We start from the raw sequence: 14,893 nt of genomic DNA on the forward strand, positions 1-14,893 counted from the left end.
GATGATGATTCACCAAATTGGTCTTATCGAGAATTGAATCCGGGTCGTTCTTTTTTATGATACCAAGTGACGGTACAATAAGTCGTGCGCCTGGTAGTAAGCGACATGCATGTCCATAACAGTTGCAGTGTCACTCAGACATTTAAATCGCAAACATCTGTGGGCCACTGCCACTGTGCCATCACCTCATCGAGTACACAACCAGAAATAGAGACGAAATAAGGGCCATCCACCCCTGGAAACTTATCAAGTAAATGGGCCTTATATCACTTTTAAATATCAACTCGCGTTTGCGTTGAAATCACAAGTTAGAAAGCTGAAATAGTATATTCCAAAATTTATTGTAATAAAAATAATATCTCTAATAATGGGAGCTGTTCCATTCGGTGGAGTGGGAAAAACAGCAACCACCTAATTACAAGACAAATCACATTTCATCGGTAATTAAATACTAAATATGTAATTTTGCAATTTTCGTTCATTATAGTAAAGCTCAAGTTAAACTGGTCGATTTGAACTGAAACAATGGACGGCACCGTCAATTGACGGTGCGGTCAATTGTTTCGAGTCCGGGATGGCCGGAGCACAGTTGTCACATTAATGATTTGGCAGAATAGTTTTTAACAAATTAAATGACATTTCGCTCCTTTTTTTTTGGTTATATACTAGATGCATCACCCTGATACATAAAGTTGACAAGTCTCATGTTCCCGTAGTTTCACAAGCAACCATAACTCTTTAAAACCGGAACGCAGTAATGCGCACATTTTTTTACTGCTTGGCGACAGAGATAGATATGGCAATACGTCCCTGAATGAACTGTTTAAATGTATAGAATTTACTATTTTAACTAGAAATGAAGATGCTTAGTTGGTATAGCGTCTGGTACGGTAAGCTAGAAGACGTCCGTTCGAATCCGGCCGGATCGAAGGAATTTTTTCTGAGTGTTCGATCTTTGTATTAACAATTATAACAAACTAGTGGAGTAATATCACAAAAAAATAATTGAATATCAAATCAATAAAAATTGAAAATGCAGTGAATAGCGACATCTCTCGCCAGGACTGGTAGCTGTAAAGGTACTAACTGGGTGATAAATCTTTCATAGATTTCTCATAGATGGCGCTACGACTAAAAAGTCGTTGAAAAAACCAAACACAAATATACGACGCAAGCACATAGAAAAATTCGTGAGGTCCGCTGGTTCGTTCCGTAGTTGATATAGCGTCTGCCACGGTAAGCTAGAAGACGTCGGTTCGAATCCGGCCGGATCGAAGGAATTTTTTCTGAGTGTTCGATCCTTGTATTATAGAAATGAAGACCTTGTATTAAAGTACATTTACTTACTTGATTGATGGCAACAGAAAGGGCAATACCGAGCCTCGGTCCGAAGTTGGGCTGGACTTGCGTGATCACTTCTACGGGCTTATAGAGAGCGTTGCTCGACGCGAGCAGGTAGAACAGCGTCGTGAAGAACACCACCTAGTTTTAATATAAACGCGTATTTTAAGCAGCTCTCTAACCGTCTGCCTGACATTCAGCGTGAATTTCTACACATTTCCAAATCCATTGCAGTACTTCAGAAATTCAAAGTAAAATGGATTTCGAAATGTGTAGGATTTGCTGTTTGAAACATGTAAATATAGCCTGATAAGTTACTCTCTTTTGGTCAAGAAATGGTGATCCTCGTATTGACTTTTGAAATCAAGGTCTTGTCATCAGAAAATATAGTTTTTAAATTTTCTACCGCATGGTAAGAGTACAAATCTAAGTTGTAACTTTTTATTTGGCGTGTTTGTCGCGTTAATTTATTTAATACACTCCCCGATACATAATTCGAACCAACCTGCATTTTTTTGACAATACAATTGAAAAACTATACATTTGGAAAACTATAATACTATTCGAGTTCTTAGGTTTCCGCGATTGTTACACATAGGAAATGAAACTATTTTTCCGGATTTAAATCGCGTAAAGGACCCGAAACGTCGGTTTGTTTCAAAAAACAAATATACGCGATTTATTCCGGAAAAATAGTTTCATTTCCTATAATACTATTTTGAAACTATTATACCAAATGTCATTTCTATAAGTCCTTGTTGAAAATTTGAATTTGTAAAACTGGGGAAACTTTTTCTTCAACGATAATAACAATATTTTTGTATTGTAGCCCTTTAAGAATAAAAATACAAACGCTTTTCGCGTTATTTTAATGTGCAATTAACTATAATAAAAAATATTTCATTCATTCATGGTGCCTCGCAATGTGTCTGGTAGTGTATAATTTTTTAAAACTAAATATGTAATATATAAAAACTTCTTAATACAATTTGAAGGGAACGGTGTCCCTAGTCAACTAAACATACGGCAAATAAGGAAATAAGGGTCATCTATCCCTGGCAACTCATCAGGTAAAGGGGCCTTACATCACTTTTAAACATCAACTCGCGTTTGCGCTGAAATCACAAATTAGAAAGCTGAAATAGTACAGCGCCAACAACTGACCTGTTTGTACGTCTACGTATATTCCAAAAATATTATGTATTTATTGTAATAAAGATAATATCTCTAACAATGGGGGGCTGTTCCATTCGGTGGTGTCGGAAAAATAGCAAAAGATTTAATTACAAAACAAACGGAATCACATTTCATCGGTAATTAAATATTAAATATGTAAATAATTTTTCAATTTTCGTTCATTATAGCAAAGCTCAAGTTAAACTAGTCGATTTGAAGTTAAACAATTAACGACACCCGTCAATTGTTTCGAATTCGGGGTCAGCCGGGTCAGCCGAATTCGGGGTCAGATCCACCCGGAACTGAAGCGAAATATTCCCAAGCTGGATGATGCCCAATTTGGTTTTAGCCCCGGTTTCTCAACGGGTACGGCGTTTTTAGCCTTAAAAGTGTGTTGAATCACTATGTTACTACTAACACATCAGGGATACATCAGTGTACGCCTGTTTCTTAGACCTTAGTCGAACTCTCGACCTAGTGAACCTGAGGTTACTATGGGAGAAACTCTATGCTTCTAACGTGTGTGGGCAAGTCGTTGATCTGTTGAGATTCTGGTATGAAAACAAAAGTAATTGTGTAAGATGGGGCGACACAAATTCTAACGTATTCAGGTTAGAATGTGGCGTATGCCAAGGTGGGCTAACCTCGCCGGGTCTCTTCCGTCTTTATGTGAATGACCTGATCGTGGAGCTGAGAAGCACTCGAGTACGTTGCCATATTGGCACAACGTGTGTAAATAACTTAAGCTATGCCGATGTTATGGGCTCCTCAGCCCTCTGATCAATAGTCTGCGAAAGCTACTGGCATTGTGTGAGCAGTATGCTCATAAGTACGGCTTAAAATATAATGTCCAGAAGACGCAATTGATGGTCTTTAAGGCCGGAAGGGGCCCGGCGAACGTTCCGCCCGTGTTTTAGTTCGTGCGCAAGTGGAGATGGTGGATAAATTCAAATACCTTTGCCACGTTCTAACGGAGAGTCTAGTTAATGATGACGACATAGAACGAAGGTGCAGGGCTCTAGCCGTTCGGTGCAACATGCTCGCGCGCAGATTCCCGCGGTGTAGTAATCATGTCAGAGTGACCTTGTTTAGGCTTATTGTTTATGCTTCTACACATGTCAACTCTGGAGTAGGTTTTCGAAACGCGCGATGAGCACCATTAGAGTGCAGTATAATGATACGTATTGCATTCTAATGAACCAGCCGAGATACTGCAGCGCATCGAGTATGTTCGCCGAGGCCGGAGTTCCTGATTTATTCGCAATAATGTTTCGCGTCGATAGCTTTAGGAGCCTTCTCCGTGTGTCTGACAACAGGATTCTCCGTACTCTCTGTGAGTACGTGCACGATTCCTATTTTAAAGACTGGATTTCCATGCATCGTGATGGAAATAAGAAATGACAGACTTATCTTATAAGCGCATTGTATTGCACTGTATTTTTATTGTATGACAATTATTTTATTTTATTGCTTTTGTTTTTAAATAAATAATAATAATTATTATTATTAATTTGTAATTCGCGGGATAGCAAAGAACTAGTACACACCATTTTTTATTCATCCAGGGTTTGAAGATTTTCTATTTCTTTTCGATTTTCACTACTTTGGAGTGTTTACTGATTATTGATTGTAGAAGATTTAAGGCGATGAGGTGTCCAAAATCGCTTAAATATGATGTTTTTGTGTAAGTTTTTAGGCGATAACATAGCACGTGGAACTTTGAAAATAGTACATCCTGTAATACGTATTTTGAAGTGTAGCTTGAAATTCATAGAATATTGCTTATTGTCATAGGTAATACAAAAACTGGATTACAGTGAGACTCTGGTGGTTATTTTTTGACATATTTTTCTCGGGCAAACCAAACTTGCTTACTACCAAATTTGGTGTGGTTATTTAAATGGTACTTACTTGATCCTGACACTTTATTTGCTTTAAATAAAAGACAAATAACAAATTTAGAAGAAGAAATTTGAAGGTCCAATTACCATACTCTTACCGCATCGGGGCGTATGGCGCCACCTTATTGGAGAAATTATAGTAGGCGCGTGATCGCTCAAGGTCATCGACGCTTGTCAGCGTCTTAATAGTTTTTGTGGCTTGGTTAAAATCAGATTCGTTTAATACTTAGGAAAAATCAGGACTATTTAGTTTTTTATAGCAATGTAATGGAACGCTTACTCTTATTTGTTGCACTTATGCCAAATGTTTCAAGACACCATCATCGACATGGAGGTTTGACTTACCAAGTTAATGAACATGTTGATGATAGTGCTGCCACCTGACAGTAGCAATGAAGCAAAAGCACCCAGTGAGCCGGCTAAAAGAGACACGTTGCTTGCTAGTGGTGCCCAAACGCTGGTAGCAATTGCGCTGAGAGTGCCTAAGTTCGCTTGGACCCATGCAACCACACCGGAATAGTCGAATATATCTGTAATCAAAGTATGTTTTCCATTATTTAGGCGGTTTTCCACCGGTGAGACGAGACGAGAATTGAAATCTCTTTGGTCTTTTTCCACGACAAATCGCCATTAATAGCTTGCGCAATGGAGTATGTTAATGTATGCCGGCAGCTATACGGTTGAATATTACATCAACAAATATTTCGATTCTCGCCTATTCTTGTCAAGCATTTCGATCGAAGATGCGCTAGTAGAGAATCGAAATTTTGCTATACAAATTTCAAACCTCGTCTCGCCTCGCCGGATGAAAAGTACCTTAATATTTAGTTTTTTTATCATTAGTCAGAAGGAAAAGTTGCTTTTTTTAATCAGACGCCACTGACTCGCACTCATTGTCAGTTTGCAAGTAAAATAACTACATAAATACCGTGAAACAAAATTCTCAAACATATTTACTAACTACGTAATTATTACATCGTTTGACTAATAGTATTCAACAGTTACAAATCAAATGAAAAATGTTTATCTTACCAAATCTATTTCAAAGGCTTGCACTATAAAAAACTTAATGAAACAGAGCTTCCAAAAATTAAACGGACACTTTTAATAAAATAATTATCTTGTCATTTGCAAACGTCATTTCATTAGTCATCCATTCTCACTGTTTTCCTTTACTACAATTTGTTGCTAAAGAAAAACGTTTATGACCACCGGTTCTTTGTTTATGTTTTTATAAGTCTAAAAAAGCGAAGGCTCAATTTACTGTAAATCGAGTCTAAGAAGTATTTTGTTCGAATAAGATATTGCAAATATAAAGAACATTTCTTATTAGATCTCAAGCCAGAATTCATCCGAAAACAATTGTCAACGTACTGTTCTATATAATGTACAATGTGCACAATGCATAACAAAAATAACGCTGGCGCTTCATAACTGACACACACATTTAATATCAAGGTACACATTTAATATTAGGTACAGTCGATGCCCTAAAATACCTGATCCCCTAGCCGATCTTTTACTTCTGGGAGCCTTGTCACGCGTTCAACTAAAAAGTGAAAACGAATTCTAGCTTTTTGGTTGAAATTTGTATTTATGTAATGTAATTAAAGATCAAATTGGTTAAAAAGTTTATTAAAACGTCATTCACTAATGATGCAATATGGAGTCCTATCAAAGTGAATTTTACAGCACACTAGTTGAAGGTTAACTTGCTTTAACACTTTTCTTTACACTGATCCACTCAGAACTAAGTAGTCGGTTAGGTGGTCAGACATCGACTGTACCTAAATTCTTCGAGTGGCTTGGCAATTATTAATAAAAATGCAAGTAAATTAATTCTACTACTGTACTCTGCGAACCCAGTGCAGGTTAAATCGTGCAAAATAGCTGCGCTTGTTTTGATTTTTTTTAATGCAGTAAATTTTCCCACCAACTCTCGCACCACAGTCAAGGAATTCTTGAAGAGTGTGGTGAATAAAAGGACTTACCAGGTGTGTTCGTGACGTCACTGACAAAGTTGTCCCATGAATCCTGTATGGCGGACTGGTCGACCTGTGGCCCGACTTGCGCGGCGAAGTGTCCCGATACCCAGCTTTGGTACAGACGGTCCCATATCTCGAGTATTTGCTGCTCAACGCGAGCTATTTTGTCTGCGTCGCCTTCTTTGAGGATACTTTTCACCTGGTTCAGGAAAACGGAATTTGTATGGGTGATATTCATTGTAGAATGTTATATGATCGAAGGACAGGATACAGTGAGTAACGTGAATAGTCTTTATTCCTTTAAAGCGATTGCGTAAATTTATATGAGAACAATTGAATATAGTGCCATCTAGTGTTGAGTACCGGAACTCGGAAGGCCCAGTTTACGGTTGCACCGATTTTAAATAAAGTTTAGAAATCCATGGTCATAACCCAGAACAAGACTGATGCTGCGAGAGACGGGAGCAATTTCATACAACCGGTACAAACTTCCTAGTTTTTAGTTGTGACAATCAACAATTGATTTAATCGCAGATTTCAGCAATCAAAAACTGTTGTCGATTATCGAAACTCAACTAAAATGGCGACGTCTGCGCAGTTGCATAAAATTATATGGAAAACGTCGTAAACAAGTGTAGGTTGGGTCATGAAAAATTTCCATTCTGATAAAAAAAAACACATTTTTCAGAAACAGTAATATTTTTCCACATTAGACAGTGACACTTGTCAAAAGTTGAAGAAACTCTATTAAAGAATTCTTAAAAATAATTCACGCAGGGTTTACAAAGTTACATTTAGCAATGTTTATAAAAATTTTGTTTTATCATTCATGCCAAATAAAATGAGGTTAGTTTGAATGCAGAGGAACAGTAAAGTACATATCCAATCGTATCGTATCTGCGGGTTCCATTTGTTTGTATGAAGCAAATTAAATTACTTAACAAATGGTTTAATTAATTAATAAAGTAAGGTAGGCGGGTATCCGTTTCTCACCTCGCATTCCGTATAAAAAATAGAGATCACAAACATTAAGATGGCGGACGCTAAAAATACTTATTAAAACAGTTCTAAGACTACAAAGAACGTAAAAAAGTTTCATTCATAAGTACCATTACATAATAGGCGCTTTGTCGTCGAGTTGCGGATACCAGCCCGTTGCACCAAGTACCAAGTACATAATAGTTTTTCAAACCATTTAACAGATAAACATTCTTACCCCTTTAGAGATTCCTTCCCTCCCATAAGTATAAGCGTTATCAAGGAGTGAATCAAGCTTGTCCTCCCAGCCTTCGGGTAAATATTTGTGTAGCTCACTATTCTGGACAAACGTGCTGTTGAGCAGGCTACCGCTTAGTTGTACTACTACTATAGTTTCTGAGTATATCTGGTAAAAGAGTTATATTTGCTGTAAGTCTATTAACCTATATGACTGGATGCTAATAAGCAATAACATAGGACATGAAACTATTTTTCCGGGTTTAGGGCTCGTTGGTTTGTTTGAAAAAACAAATATACGCGATTTAAATCCGGAAAAATAGTTTCATTTCTTATGTGTAAGAATCGCGAAAATCTAAGAACTCGATAAGCAATAACATGTTAACCCACAATAACTCGATAATTGCGATTTTTATGCCACATTGTAGTTTGTTTTTTTTTTCTTTTTTTTTTCATGGAAAGTGACGATGAGGTGACGATGGAGCATGCACACCTAAATAATGCCTATTCATTCTCGCCTTGAAAAGGTCCAAGTTATAACGTTCAGGGAACAAGTCTGCAGGCAGGGAATTCCACTCCATGGTCGTTCGCCATATAAATGTGGAAGCGTAACGCTTCGTGCGAATCTATGGAATATCCACAACATAGACGTGGAACCCAAGCCTACGCCTAGTCCCCCGGTGATGGAAAGGGGAAGGTGGAAATAAATCGTGTAATTCCATCGCACACTCTCCGTGATATAAATCATACAAAATATATAATCCGTCATACAAAATATAAAATCCTGTAAAATATCGATAAACAGGCAACTTTACGGCGGTGTTCAAAGCTCTGCAGTTTCGCCTCCACTAATTCCGAGTCACCTAAGCCTCTTGACACGGTTGTCAATTGAATCCAAAGTGGCCAGTTGATATGTCGCAGAGCCATCCCAAAGGTCGTCTCGTCTACGTTTTACAAACATAAATTAGGTGATTTTCAAAACTCCAAATAATAAAAAAAAGATAAAACAGTTGACATACATCCATTAGTCAAATCACGAAAAATCTTTAATTTCCATTTTTTTTTCAAAACTTTGGTCGTGTTAGTTGACACGTTACTGCTTATCAGCGTCCCGTTATAGGGAAAAAATACTAGAGTAGAACCCACATTTCACCAGAAATGGTTTTTACTAATGGCGCAACAGACCTCTGCCTCTGCTTCCGCAAATTTTGCAACAGAACTTTAATCGGAAGTTTATAACGTTCGCGACGGATGAGGCGTGTGTTTTTAGCAGTTTTGTGTTGTGTTAAGTACTATTGAAGTTACCAGCGCAAAATTATACTTTACATTATCATGTAAAGTATAATTTTTTGTAATTATGCATCCATAATTACAAAAAAATAAAGAATAAATTGCCTCAATTAAGAAACCAAAAACAAATCCTATTTGGAATTTTTTCTTTAAGATATAAAGTATTTACACTTCCGCTTCCGCATCTGTTAAGATTTACTTTAGACATCTGTTTCCGTTTTGACTCTTATGTTGCATCACTCATTAGTTTTGACTACTCGTAAAACCAAAACTGAGTAAAGGCTATGTAGATGCCGAGTACATTTTTTAACGAGCACCGATTTTAAATTATGATATCTGCAATTTTCACCTGTATACAAATAAAGACTGTGGCAACAGTAACGAAGAATATGAGTCCTATGATCACAAAGCATGTAGAGACGGTGTCTACGGAGTCGTATGCTATCTTACTGGTTCGCTCATTGCAGATGGACATCACTTTGCAAATGCCTCGTACTTGACCGGGCATTAAAGCTGATTGTCTAAAAAAAAAAAAATTACAAGACAATGCCCGATTTTGCCCACCGCAAAACTGTCAGTGTAGACAAGAAGATGAGAAACATAATATAAAATGTTTTCCTAGCCCCAAATATAAGTACTTTCAACTGTCTATATATATTATAAATATATTTACCTGTCTTCCCACCAGCTTTTAACCTTTCCCATAATGTTGTTATACAGGTTTTCGCATAACAACCATATGCCAAAAAAGTCCAAAACCCACTTCAGTACATGTATAGCTAAAAAAAACAACATCACTGGTAAAAGCCAAATATGTTTCCACACGAGCATGCAGAAACATCCATAGAACAGCAACTTGAAATATAATGTGGTTTCTTCATCACTATTGAAATTATTTTTCATATAGTTTTCATCCAGTGATCTCGCTCTAAATGAGGCCAAGAGCCTGTTTTCGAATGCAGATTTCTGTTTTGTATCCGATAAAGGCAATGTGGATAACGTTCGAGTTTTAAACAACATTTTTGCACGTCTTGGAGAACTGTGTATTGTGTCAGTTTCTGTCCAACTTCCCATTTTGGGTACAGTTTCCGGAGTAACTGGGGATGGGGTATCTTTTTCTGGAGTCGAGTCTGGGTCACTGACTGTTGATTGACAATGTTCTAAAGGTTTATCTTGTGTTTGTTCGATTTCCAGCTCTTGTCTGTATGAGAAAACATTGCATAATGCTGCCCAGAGGGAAGTTTCAGGATCTGAAAAATTTTGTGTATAAAGAAAATGCTGATAGATTATTATTGGAATCCTTGTTATATTGCGGAATTTTTGAATAAATGGTTTTTTTTCAAGCAACACATTATTATAGTCAACCTAGCATCACCATTTCGTGGTCCAAACATATTACATTCTAAGAAGTCACAATCACACAATCTTTACACGATTTCCGACGACTTTATTCATATGAGCTGATATAGCCTGACTCACTGTCGATTAAAGTGTTAACGTACTCCCAAGCATACATTGATATTGTAATGTTCACATTCTGATTCACACTTGGTACATTTTTTTGCGAATTTCTAAGAAATTGTTTGCTTTGCGTCGCCAAATGATGACTATAATAGTTCTGTCAGAATAACAATATTCCAGTGCTCGCTCGGCATAATACAGAAAGTATGATGTAGGAGTGACTTTTGCAGGTTCCTTTTTTTTTATATAAATTAATATGTGCATAAATACAGCAATTTTGTCTGCAGGAATCTACACTAGTCACTTCACTAAGCATATATAAATGAATGGATCTTTTAGTTGAAAAACATTTAATGCAGTATTAAATCATACTTATTCATTTCTTTAATATCCATTATCATATCATACCTATATACAATAAAATAGTAAAAACATTACATAATACAAATGTGTTAAGAATTAAATAATATATTATTAATATTATATTTTTTTGATTGTGTTTTCTCAGGTCTGTATAAATGATGTCTTCCGATAGCACAGAGTTAATTAAGTTAGAGAAAATTGCAGTTTCTGATTTTTGCTTTGTTTTCAAATAACTTTACCTTTTTCCAATAACTTTTTATGCACTTCCAAAACTTCAAGTGCAATTCCAGTGAAACAAATTGCTTGAAGGAATACAAATGTGTATACTTGGAAGGATCCAGTTAGACTGGCTAGAAAACTGATGATAATCAGCCATAACAACTGTGATGTAGCACGAAATATGCCAGCTCGTTCTGGTGACCAGAATATGTAGACACTTATAAAATAGGCCACAGCAAATGTTAGAGTCTGCAAGAGAAAACGGATTAATTAATGATTTTTATCACAAGTTCACAAAATAAGACATTAATTTACATAGAAGTGAGAGGTGAGAGGTGAGTATTAAGACCTTCAGTTAAGATAATTATAACATTTTTATAAAAAAATACCAACCTCAAAGCTTTAAGGAATTACCCTTAGAGGTGGAATGTATTCTTCAAATTAAAACTAGGACGGATACTGAGGTACCCTCTTTGCAATAAAAAAAAGAATCATCAAAATCGGTTTACAAACGACAGAGTAATCGTGTAACATACACACAAAAAAAACACATCCACTTGAAAGTAGTTGTATGAGGTTCTCACCTCATACTTTTTTGAAGTCAGTTAAAAATATTTAGTCTTATAATAATTAATGAGAGTCATTTAATCTCATTAAAGTAATTTCAGAGAACACTTGTTACCTATACATAAAAACTAAAATAAAAAATTAAATATAAAGTATGAGTAAACCATGTATATACATTTAAAGTAAAGTAGGTATTAAAGAATTATTATTATGAAATACTTACAACATAAGAACTGCACAGTTGGATAAGCATGGTGGTAGAGAAACTGATGAAGCTGTTGAACTGCCAGAAGAGGCAGGAGAAGCTCCGTGGCACAGAGTTGTACAGCCATGGTAGGACAAATATAGCTGACAGTAGGCCAATTACTGTCTGAAATGGTAAGTTTTGCACATTAACAAGTATATTCAAGTAAATTAAATTTTAACAGAAATTAATATAGATTTGCATTTTTGTAGCATTGCATTATTTTTTATTTTATTTTTTTTATTTATGGAAGACATTTAATAAGGACAAGTCAGTGTGACTGTGGGGTGCACGAAACGAGCCTCCTTGCAATGGTGTACTACTCGGTGAGTACGCTACGCCGAATGGCAAATCTCATCACAATAGCAAACATGTTCCACATTTAAGCATGGCAGTTACACAGTGACACAGGTAGTGGCAATGAGTTCTAGGGCATAATAATATAGTGTGGCATCAATACAAAAAGAAGAGTATCAATACAACAGTATTTAGTTTGTCTACATTATTTCTAAGTATGTTTATTGTGTTTAATCTTTGTAACAATAATTATAATAAACAATTGAAGTAATTTCACAAAAAATAATTTAATATCATGGCAGTAAAATTTAATATGGTTATAATATCAAATATATTATACATATAAAGCATCTGTATTAGAGCTTCTGCTACCAAATTAAAAAGTTTCAAAATTTTACAGAACTTGATTCACCTCAGCTTCGGCTTGGATGGTATTGCTATAACGAGGCACCATTAAAAGTGCTGGTATTTTGTTAATATGAACTACACAAAAAATATTGATGCAAGATTTTGGAAATACAACAACAAACATTCTTAATATATAAAAACGTTAATGCATGCCCTGCCACCCCATACCCACAAATACATCCACTCTCTTTCTCTCACATACACCAACACACAAATGCATACACATACACACATTCACACGCATACCACATTTACCCATGCACACTACTTTGCATCATAACTTTTGCATCCATCCACATTTCTTACTCACCAAAAAACTTTTCATTAATTTTTTGTTAATTTTTCTATGCTTTTCTAAGAAAAGAAAAATAGAAAGACATTTTCTACCTTCAACTCATCTAGTTAAACATAAAAAATTTCATGTTGGTCCTGGGTCTTTGTACTCAGTATGCTAGCAGTGTTTTGTCTTTAGACGTCTAAGATTATTCTTTGGTGGAAGCAGCTATCAGGGCACTTAAGGCTTCAATAAGGAAAATTTCAATAAGCTCTAGCTGCTGTTGGCATGTTTAAGCCTTTTGTGATTTATTTGTCTTGGTTTCATAATCCATGCCCGTCTTATTTATTTCCTCAAATGCTCCATGAAATATGAGAGTTACAAAATCGATTTATCTTACATTTTCTCAAGTCCTATGCTAAATATGAAATTTGTAGAATAATTTTAAATAAATTATTTTTTACTTGCAGGCAAAGTATAATAATTAAATGTGTTATAAAAACTATTGAGTAATCAGACATTGTTAAACAAAAAGGATCCAATGCACATCCAGTCACTTTTGAGATATGACAATTCAAAGTTTAAAAGTGTTTCTCACTCTTGTTTTATTTTCAAAACTTATAATGTCATGTAACTCCAGAGATATTTATTTATTTTTAAATGTTGGATTTTTATGCTGATCTAAGAGGTCAGACTTTAGGAACCGTTTGGTACATATAAATCATTATTTGATAATTTTGTGGATCAAATCCTTTTTGCTTAACTTTGTCCATTTTGTCTCCACCACAGGGTCAGAGTTTGCTTTTTAAGGTAAAGCCCAAGAAGGGTAATGACATGTTAGGTAAATCATTATAAATTTAGAACAAATACAATGTAATATGAACACAACTTGTACTTTTCATATCACTATAAAATCACCTTATAATGCTCTTTAAACTGATGCCCGACTTTATCAGATGCTTGATTTACAATATTCACTGGTATCACCATCAAACCAAAAACCACAGACGTGTTCGTCTTCTCCAAATTTTCGAACCATGACTTTAATTTATTCGATAGTTTATACTTAAACGGGTGCAGTAGAGACCCCACAAGTAGAGCCCAAAATAAAGGCTTAAAAAATGGTTCTAATATCAAAAATAGTACATAAACTGCAGCACAGCATATCGCCAGAATGAAAAGCGCAAAAGCATTGTAAAATCCATGTTTCATAGGCTTCTCATTTCCTTCAGATAAGCCGCCTATTATGTTTAAAATGTTCTCAAAAGGTGACTGCTGCATTTTTGCCAATTTCCACTACGACGATTGGTGTAATTTACACTATTTTAATCGATGAACACTCGAGTTAATAAATGAGATCATAGTTTTATTCTATTTTGAAATTTAGACATGATTTCGACATAGAACTACTTCTTTGAAAACACGACACAACACGACCTCTGTCAACCTCCGTCTGACATTGACACATTGACCAGCGTTGCCAATGCCAATTGTTCAAAATCCCCAAAAATCACGGTTAAAATTCCCAAATTTGGGGAGAGCAACAAGTTTCATTATTTATTACAAATTCATCGTTTAAAAATATACTAAAGAATTAAGAAACTCGAAATGTACCCATCTATTACGTTAGTTGTGAATGTAAACAGAACCTAAAATGAAAAGCAAATTGTAAAATTAGAAGACCTTAAATCGTTTAGTCCTTAAAAAAATTTTTCATTGCCTTACAAAACTAAGTACCTAACTTAAATTATTTGCTGCGCATTTGGTGACACTATGTTAAGGTTAGAAATATTCAATGAGAAAATTAAGTCTCGATCTATATATACTTAATACCTATTTAACTGCCTCCGTGGCCGAACGGTTACCATGCCGGACTGCCACGCAGAGGTCCCAGGTTCGATTCCCGGGCCGAGAGAAATAGTTGTATGGCCTACAATTATTTCTCTCGTGAGTTTGGGTGTAATTTGTGGTTGTCTATATGTGTGTCCATGGCACCCGCGACACAGGGTTTCCCTAGTGCTGGGCTATGTTGAGTGTGTGCGTTATTTATTTATTATTTTATTTATTTAAAGTTGACGAGTGGTAAGTTGTGGTGTGGAAGTATTAACTGCTCGGCGTTATTTATCAATAGCCGATATCGTTTTTCTTTATA

At 35.7% G+C, this 14,893-nt stretch overlaps 1 protein-coding gene across 3 annotated transcripts in view; it reads right to left on the bottom strand.

Annotated features, from left to right (window-relative positions):
• The window catches only part of LOC113226431 (transmembrane protein 245), a 29,941-nt gene extending 15,919 nt beyond the window's left edge, over window positions 1-14,022 (bottom strand). For all 3 annotated transcript variants that reach the window (XM_026459043.1, XM_026459042.1, XM_026459040.1), the window contains exons 1-9: window positions 13,660-14,022; window positions 11,742-11,888; window positions 10,972-11,200; window positions 9,582-10,158; window positions 9,258-9,429; window positions 7,620-7,787; window positions 6,410-6,602; window positions 4,764-4,948; window positions 1,348-1,482 (exon numbers count right to left, since the gene is read on the bottom strand). In XM_026459043.1, coding sequence (XP_026314828.1) covers window positions 1,348-1,482; window positions 4,764-4,948; window positions 6,410-6,602; window positions 7,620-7,787; window positions 9,258-9,429; window positions 9,582-10,158; window positions 10,972-11,200; window positions 11,742-11,888; window positions 13,660-14,022 — 2,169 coding nt within the window. The remainder of the gene's footprint in view (window positions 1-1,347; window positions 1,483-4,763; window positions 4,949-6,409; window positions 6,603-7,619; window positions 7,788-9,257; window positions 9,430-9,581; window positions 10,159-10,971; window positions 11,201-11,741; window positions 11,889-13,659) is intronic.
• Between the last annotated feature and the right edge of the window lie 871 nt (window positions 14,023-14,893).

The sequence above is a fragment of the Hyposmocoma kahamanoa genome, unplaced genomic scaffold (assembly GCF_003589595.1).
Source record: "Hyposmocoma kahamanoa isolate Upper Pololo Valley unplaced genomic scaffold, ASM358959v1 192, whole genome shotgun sequence".
Classification (NCBI taxonomy): Eukaryota; Metazoa; Arthropoda; class Insecta; order Lepidoptera; family Cosmopterigidae; genus Hyposmocoma; species Hyposmocoma kahamanoa.